This window comes from Papaver somniferum, chromosome 2 (genome assembly GCF_003573695.1).
Source record: "Papaver somniferum cultivar HN1 chromosome 2, ASM357369v1, whole genome shotgun sequence".
Lineage (NCBI taxonomy): Eukaryota > Viridiplantae > Streptophyta > Magnoliopsida > Ranunculales > Papaveraceae > Papaver > Papaver somniferum.
Window position 1 is genome coordinate 34,772,134 of NC_039359.1, and position 8,476 is coordinate 34,780,609.

Here is an 8,476-nt window from a genome sequence, read left to right on the forward strand (position 1 = left end):
ACTTCTCTAAACAGAAGTTAATTATATTAGATTTCAATTTAATAAATTACATTGGCTTAAACTTCTCAAAATAAATTACATAGAAGTTAATTGCTCGGATTTTTTATGTAACAGAAGTTTTATGTAACATCACAAATTCTTCACTACCAGTCTCAACAACTTCTCTTTTTGATGGAATTAAACATTACCAAACAATAAAATCTAAAGACTTCATTCCTACAAACATAAAAGAGGCAGAAGCAACAAAATCTAAAGGAGGCTAGCTATCTCATCACGTAAGTTGTTCATATATATCTGCTCTTGTCGTCCAAATAGACGAGGTGCATTTTCTTCCGTTTTCGCTTCCACTTCGACTTCCACCTGTGTCTCATTCATATCAAATGTCTCATTCTCATATTCTTTAAATAGACAATCATCCAATGCATTATGACGTAGAAAGTTATGTATTGACATGCAAGCAATGACGATATCTCTTTGAGTCTCAAATGAGTAAGAAGGCATTTTACTTAAGACGGGAAATCTTACTTTCAATACCTCGAATGCTCTCTCAATCACATTCCTCAATCGAGCATGGGCTTGATTAAACTTCTCCTCTTTTGTTGTTGGAGGTACTCTTCGATAATCACCTGTCCAATACCTTATGTTGCGATACGGACACATAAACCCCTGTGTATGAGAGTACGCAGCATCACATAGATAGTATTTTTCTGCAAATTTTCAACAAAAACATTATGAAGTTGAACAAAAACATTATGAAGTAGTACTGGTTACTAAATGACAAGCCAATATAATCAAAATAAATTACACAGCTCAATGGAACCTATCAAAGTTAAACTCATTTCATCTTAAATCTCCACTAACAGGTAAACATAGTACTCTAACCACGTACTAGTCTAAAAATTTAACCATCTCCACTAAACATTAAAATTTACGATCCATATCCAAGCACTTGGTTTTACCATCACGACATATTTGACTCGGTGCTTTCTGACTAATAATATTCATAAAACTCATGAAATCTGAACCATTATCCCCGCCTTTAGCCATCACGTCAATTCCATCGGGGCACCTATTCGGATGTGTAATAATTGTGTTACCTAATGCCTAGATTTGAAGGCTAATCCAATGGGAATTTACCACATTATGAGCTATGAAAATTGAACATCTAACTTAAACATGCTACCCTACTTAATTACCATGTTCCATACCGAAATAACCCTATGCATTCACATCATCAGATTTATCAATTTAATAATTAGAGCACATTGTACAATACAAAAATTCATGCATAAGCCACACAAATAAAAATTTAACCATAGAAGTTTCAATCACATAACAAACAACCAATAAAATTTAAATTCAAGCATGAACAGGATTCACGAGATATTTAATTTCCACTTTTACATCTATCCGAAACTAAGAGAACGAACAAACTTGACTCAACCTCGCAGTACAAAAAACCTTCTCCAATTATGTATAAATCGCCTTCACTGATCAAGCCCTAAGGAGGGTAAAACAAGAGAACCATCCTTTAGCTAACTGAAACTTCCTAAAGTAAAAAATTGTAAACTAGAGTGTGTGCCACAAGTGCTCTCTCTCTCTCTCTCTCTTACGTAACTTCCCCATTAACTGAAATACCGAAATGCAGTTCAATTCTCAAGGGTGGAAAATCAGTTGGTCATCAATTTTTTGCTCTCAGCATGTATTGCAAACATAGAAGTTTTATTCATGTTAACTACACTTGATAAAATTATTAAATGACTACTTTTACTATCGTGTCATGTGTTATCGTATTGTCATGTCTATAATAGCAAATGTAAAACTTCAAATAAACAAAAAGAACTTCCTAAGAATAACTATGGGCATTAGTGAACCGTCACAACTGGAGTAACAGCTCCTCCCAGAGACCAAACTCGTAGTTCAAACTTCACACAATTACATCTTACAAATCAAGATGAACGGAGACATCATAAGAAACTACTGTCAGATGAATGGAGACATCATATATAAGTACTTGCCTGTATTTAGGTGCTTCCCTTCTCTACATAAAACCCACTTCCTTGTAGCCTTCTCAATCTGCAACGTAATGAAAGAAAATTGTTACAGCACATTGACATATTAAACATAACCAGCAAGCAATTAAATATAAACAACAAGCAAATATTCTTAAATAAATGGAAACATAACTTCAATACTGATTCATTCATTAACTTCAACAAATACTAATTCATTCATTCAACACAAATTAAAACCCGATTAAGTAATTCAGTCATTCAACATTCAACACAAATTCTACTGTTTAGCAACTCATAACATCTCTGACTATTTCCTAATTCATGAATTTCAACGTTCTTCTAAAATTTAGTGTGCAAAGCCAACACGACGCTCATCGCTTTTCAAACTGACAAACAATTTCTGCCAACCAGGCATCTCTGAAGCTTTTAGACTAATTCTCAAATAGTCATCCATTGTGATGCAATCAGTCTCAAGTAGATTATCCAGAGCTTTCATGAATTCTGCTGCGTTATCCTTTTCTAGAGCAAGTTTTTTATGTTGAAGATGAGCCTCCATTGATGTGACAATAGAACAAACTTTTTCAGTTAATAAATCACTTGAGGCTTCGTCCATTTCCTTCTTTCTTTTCCTTCCACTCCCCTTTGCATTGAGACTAGAATCAACCTCGTTATCATCCTCATGATTTTGTTCTTTTCCAAGACTTGTTCGGGAATCAGATCCATTAGTTGTAGAAGTTCCAGCTGAACAAGGAGGTTCCATTCTTCCAGGCGTATCCCTATTAACTCCGGTAGAGAACTTCCCATCAAATAAATTCTGCAACTTCTCTGCATCTTCCAGTCCCTTATTCTTGAATTGACTGGCGTTTTTGATTGTCTGCATCAATTAGAAATTAAAATCACTATTGGTTCATTATTGGTGATCAAACAAGCTTGGCATGAACCTTATTGAGCTTCAAAGAATGATATTATCAAGGCACATTGTTCCTGAACCTTATTGAGCTTAAATAAAATTTTCTGAATACAGAAGACATCTAAGTAGAGGGACTTACAAAACTGAAACAGTCTCTTACCTTGTATAATTCAGACCATTGTTCTTCGCTCCAATCAAAAGTGTTCGTCTCCGCGTTGTACCCATGCCCGGTTCTTGCTAAGAGACGAGACCAAGTGACATATTGGGTGCGCAAGTAATCCCAGTGGTTTCTCAATTTCTTTTGGGTGATAGTGCAGTCATACTTCTCAGAAAAGAATTTGCACAAATTTCCCCACGAAGTTTGCTTCAAAGAAGTTCCAGAAAACCCATGCTCAGTAGCTTGTTCCAAACATTGGTCAATAAATAACCCTCTAAATTCTGGAACGCTCCTAAAAGTTATCTTATTTGCTTTTTCATCTTCTTTTTTCTCCATAGAGAACTAGCATAAAGTAAAACAATACAAGACGTGGGTAATTTGAAACAGATGAGAGTGTGCTAGATACTGAGAAAGTAAACAGAGTATGTACATTGTTATTTTATATGTAACGGGAGAAATGCCGAGCAGAAAATACCTGCTTTAGGATCCAGTGATGGCAACAAATGTCTGCGTACTGAGCTAATGTATAAGGTTGTATGCGAACTATCCCTGCAATGCAGCCAAACAACATTTATTTATAAACAATAAACACTAACTCAGTAATTAACATTATTAAAGATAATTAGTTAAAGCTAAACCATAAATCAATATGTCAACTAACGTAATTAAAAATGTCCGTTGTTGATGTCAGATTCAAGCTAAAGATAATTAGTTAAAGCTATGATGTGGAGAATTATAAACAATGTGAAAACTCATACCCAATGAAAACTCATACCGATATCAAAACAGTAATGCTACCAGACGAGATAAACAATGTGATTATGCAAGATACAAATATGAGGGAGGTACTAAGGTATTCAAAGAATGAAAAAAAGCATGGAAGACGACTACTCCCTAATGTATTGACATATACTAGCAAGGAAGAGTGTCATGTATACCAATAAGTACACCACTTATAAATCTAACTAATATCACTGAAATATCATCTAAATAAGTATACCAGGTCTACATACACTAAGGAAGATATGAACTGATCTCATACAAAATTAACAAGAGGAAAACTTAAACCACCAGTTTCAGCGACATACGCTTTGGAACATGGAGCAGGACCAACCCCATATATACCATTTATGATTCGACTTTTGTTGCCAAAGTCAGACAATATCCATATCTTGTTTACATTACATACACCATTAATGATTCGACTTTAGTTGCCAAAATCTGACATATATCCCTATCTTGTTTCCATTACAATCAGACCTTAAACTTTGCTTAGGCCACACTAATACTATTACACCCAAAAATTCAATTGAAAACACCATTTCAACCATAACTACATATACAAATAAAAATCTTTAATCCACTATGCTATTGCACAAGTACTCGATAAACCCCATGGGCTTCTACAAAGCACTGTATGATTTCAATGGGCAGTTCTTAAAATTAAAAGCTAAACATTCAATGTGTGCCTATAAAATGAATCCTAAGTTGCTTCTAAATTCAACAGAATCCCAATTTACAAATTATTATTGGCATAATCGAGCTAATCGACACAATTAACGGAAACAATTCTTTCCTTCCAAACATGATATCACAGGCACAATGAAGTGACATTCTTAATTTTAACTTCATGTTACCAATCTGCGGATGGAACTACGAATCTCAACAATCTAAGATTCTCTAGATTGAGTTTTTAAGTAATTTCCAAATGACAAGTTACCAAGAACTTCCAAATTGTCCTGCAAACTAAGAATCCACCTGCAACACAGACCATTGAAATGTAAAAAATCAATAAAAAAGTCTCGAAACTATCTAAATCTTCAACAAAAGAATAGCTGGGGACATTGAATCACCTGAAATTGAGCAGCAGTGGTGGTATCCTAGATCTTAACTGCTGTGAAAAAGATCAGAAAAGTAGAAGGTGAATGAGGGTTTATAAATGCTACACAAAACTCACTGTTTTAAAGAAATCAATAATTGCAAGGATCAGAAGTAGAAATCAGCAATTTCAATACCACGCAGAGAAAGAAATCTCCAAAAAAAAATAAAAAATCATCGAAAATAAACAGAAATTATTAAAATCCTAGATTTGAAAAGTAAAGGGGTTTTTTCTTCTCACCTTGTAAAAACATCTACACATGTTTAACCCCAAAAGCAGAATAATCTCTTAATAGCTTGACACATACAGAACAATGGATTCACAAATGTTTAACCCCAAAACATCCACAAATGTTTAACCCCAAAACAAAATAGACCCAGATATAATCCATCATAACAGGAAACCCCTGGATCTAAAAGAAACAAGATGGAACAAAATTATTATACCTTTTGAAACCTTTAATCCCTCTTCTTTATTTCCTGACGTTGATGACCCTTTTAAAACGAGATGATGAGTTGAAACAATGGAGAGATTAGTTGATACCGATGAAGGAGATAATTAGATTTGTTGAGAAGGGGATGAATGAGACATCAGACCGGGTTTTTCATCATTTTCCATCGCTGGTCTCGATGGATGGAAGAAACGAGAGAAAAAAAGAGAGAAAGGAAATGAAACGAGTTATATGCCCAACAAGGGTATTTTCGAAAATTCGTACGAGTCAGGAGTTGGAGCGAGTGATTCAGGGGTATCTCTGTACCTGAGTCCATAGGGTCCGAGTCAGAGGTTGATAGTGAGTCAGGGGTTACAATAAGTGAAAAACAAACGATCTGACTGCTGACTCGGTGCGAGTCAGGGGTTGACTAAGACCCAGACACCGAGTCAGCTGCAAACAAACAAGTTCTAACTTTAGTGCTTGGTACCTTGACTGGACGTTGACCCGTGTTGACCAGGTTAAGTCTAAAATTCTGTTAAAATTATTAAACGAGTTTACAAATATACCCTTCAGTCTACCAATATTTATACCTTCAATATCAACCCTAGTTCTTTCACCTTCTCCTCTTTCTCCAGACCGTCGTTGCCACCACTATCGTTCTCCTTCATCTTCACAGCAACGAAATCAAAACAATATTATCATCATGTCATTTTAATCACTGAAATTAGTCCTCTCTATTTCAATTTCAATTCAAATACTTTAAAAATGAAATTACCCTCTCTATTTGTGGGGTCGTGACATAACCCCAAAATCACAGAGAGAATATTGCACATTCACACCTTAATTTCTTAAGAAACCCAAATCACAGACAAAACCCACAAATTTCTTTAAGAAAATATGCTCAAATTAAAACCCCAAAATCACCAAATCGAATCAGCACCAAATAGAACAAATTCAACACCTTAATTTCAATACCAGAATCAACCTGCACCGACTGGAGCAAACTCGTGATCTAGTGATGGTATATCTTCATCTTGTAAATGTTTGAGAAGGAGAAAGAATTGTGGACTAGTAGGAATTTTGTAAATGCTGAGATAAAAAGGGAATCGAACGCAAAGAGATGACTTACAGACGCTACCGTTGAAAAGAGGCAGAATGAACAGAGGCGGATAGATGCTGGTGTCGGTTTTATATATATTTCTTCGAAAAGATTTAGGGACTCCGGATTTTCACACGGAAAGTTATACACCACTATGTGTCAAATTCTGGTTGATTCACTCCTTTAAACAGGCCCCTGTATTTCCTGGTGGGGTAGAAAGGGAGAAAAGCAACGGTTGATATAAACGCCACGTGGTGGTGTAAGATAATGGTGTATAAATCGGATGTTCCTGTAGCACTGTCGCATATTCTTTTAGGATTTTGCTTTGAGAAATTTCATGTTTGGTCCAAAGATCCGACCCGGGAGTAGTGTCCAGTCCAGCGGGATAGAACAATTATCCGCTAGTCCAAAAAGATTTAAAATCCTAGAAAATTACTAGCCTACCCTCAACATTCATGCGTGGGTTAAAACTGTCTCCTCCCACTTCTTCTTCTTCTGCCTTGATGAATCCCGCTACCAACTCCTTCATCAACTCCTCATAATTCAGAAGCTCTTTGTTTTCCTTTATTTATTGGAATTTAATTTCTGATAATTTTTAAGTTTGACACTCTGTATCCGTTGTCGAGAATTTGCAAAGACGCCTGTCAGATCTTCTTCTTTCTTCTCCTCATTCAAAACCCTAACTAAATAATCTGAACAATTTCCCTTTTCTTTCAACTTCTTTCTTTCATCAGTTCCTGACCTAATCAATTACATAAATCATCAGTTCCTGACCTAATCAATTACATAATCATCAGTTCCTAACCTAATTTTTATTCATTCAATTAAAGAGAAAAAATGGTTAGAACTATCAAGCGGACAATTACAGAAGAAATTGTAGAAGAGACCCAGGTAAAAAGAAGAAGAAAAAATGTTGATGATTCACCAACACAATCCTCCCCTGCGGCTAAATCTCCGACAACAAGGAGTATGAGTAAAGTTGGTACTCCGTCACGAACAAATGTTCCTCAGGTAGAAGGTAATCAAAAATCAGAAGAAAGTAAAGCCTAATTTTGTACATCATATTGACATGCAATACTTAGAAACCTGCTGTTGAATTTCATATTGACATGCAATACATATCAATATTTAATGTTGATGAAAAACTGTAGATATGTAGTAATGTTCAACTAATATACTACATATGCTCAATAGAATCACTACATCTCTGTATGTAGTGTTTGTTTTACATGTTTTCAATGGAATCACTAAATATTTGTAGGTAGTGTCTGGTATACATGTTTTCATATGTTGTATATGTAACTTGAGACAACATATTGACATGCAATGTGTGATTCATATGTTTTTTGTTCAATAGAAACACAACATCTCTGTGAGTCATACGTTTTACATGTTTTTCATCTGTTGTGTATGTAATTTGACACAACATATTGACATGCAGTGTGTGATTCATATGTTTTATATCTGTACTACATATCAATATGTTGTCTTCAATTTGTAGTTATTGATATGTAATGATAGCATCTCAAATTGATATGTGTGCTACATATTATTATCTGCCTGTAATATGTAATGTGTACAAAACTTTTGGTTTACAAAAACAGCAAAAACCAAAGGAAAGAAAGCAGTTGCTGCTCCTGAAGCAAAAAGCAAAAGAAAAACAGCAGCGACAACTACTAAAGCAAAAGGAAAAACAGCGACAACGGCTGCTACTCCTTCACCAACAGCAAAGGGGGACAAAGCACTTGTCCTGAGAGCTGCTACTCCTTCTCCAAAAGGAAAGGGAAAAGAAAAAAGGGGGAAAGCAAAAGCGCTCCCGAAAGAAGGTTTGTAATATTAAAACTGAAGATAATTCTTAATAACATATGTTTATGAGTATGTAATGATGCATTGTTGTGCTTGTTTTTGGTATTAAGTGTTTTCTGAAGACTTGGTAGATATTACAACTACATATTGATGATGTAACTACATATTTGATATACC

The 8,476-nt window shown here is 35.1% G+C and overlaps 1 protein-coding gene across 1 annotated transcript; it reads right to left on the reverse strand.

Annotated features, from left to right (window-relative positions):
• Window positions 1-210: 210 nt before the first annotated feature.
• Window positions 211-4,980, reverse strand: LOC113350840 (L10-interacting MYB domain-containing protein-like). The gene is made up of 9 exons (XM_026594949.1): window positions 4,936-4,980; window positions 4,803-4,840; window positions 3,558-3,631; window positions 3,086-3,424; window positions 2,380-2,889; window positions 2,015-2,076; window positions 933-1,069; window positions 361-707; window positions 211-216 (listed from the first exon to the last, which is right to left on the reverse strand). Exons 4-9 carry the CDS (start codon window positions 3,416-3,418, stop codon window positions 211-213), a joined length of 1,395 nt encoding a protein of 464 aa, XP_026450734.1. The 5' UTR covers window positions 3,419-3,424; window positions 3,558-3,631; window positions 4,803-4,840; window positions 4,936-4,980.
• Between the last annotated feature and the right edge of the window lie 3,496 nt (window positions 4,981-8,476).

Bases quoted from the DNA above. Each gene is read 5' to 3' on its own strand.
- LOC113350840 (XM_026594949.1), bottom strand. From the start codon at position 3,418: ATGGAGAAAAAAGAAGATGAAAAAGCAAATAAGATAACTTTTAGGAGC. The intron at 2,890-3,085 runs GTAAGAGACTGT...TAATTGATGCAG, and splicing joins AATGGTCTGAATTATACAAG to ACAATCAAAAACGCCAGTCA. The intron at 2,077-2,379 runs GTTGGCTTTGCA...ATTACGTTGCAG, and splicing joins TGAAAAGCGATGAGCGTCGT to ATTGAGAAGGCTACAAGGAA.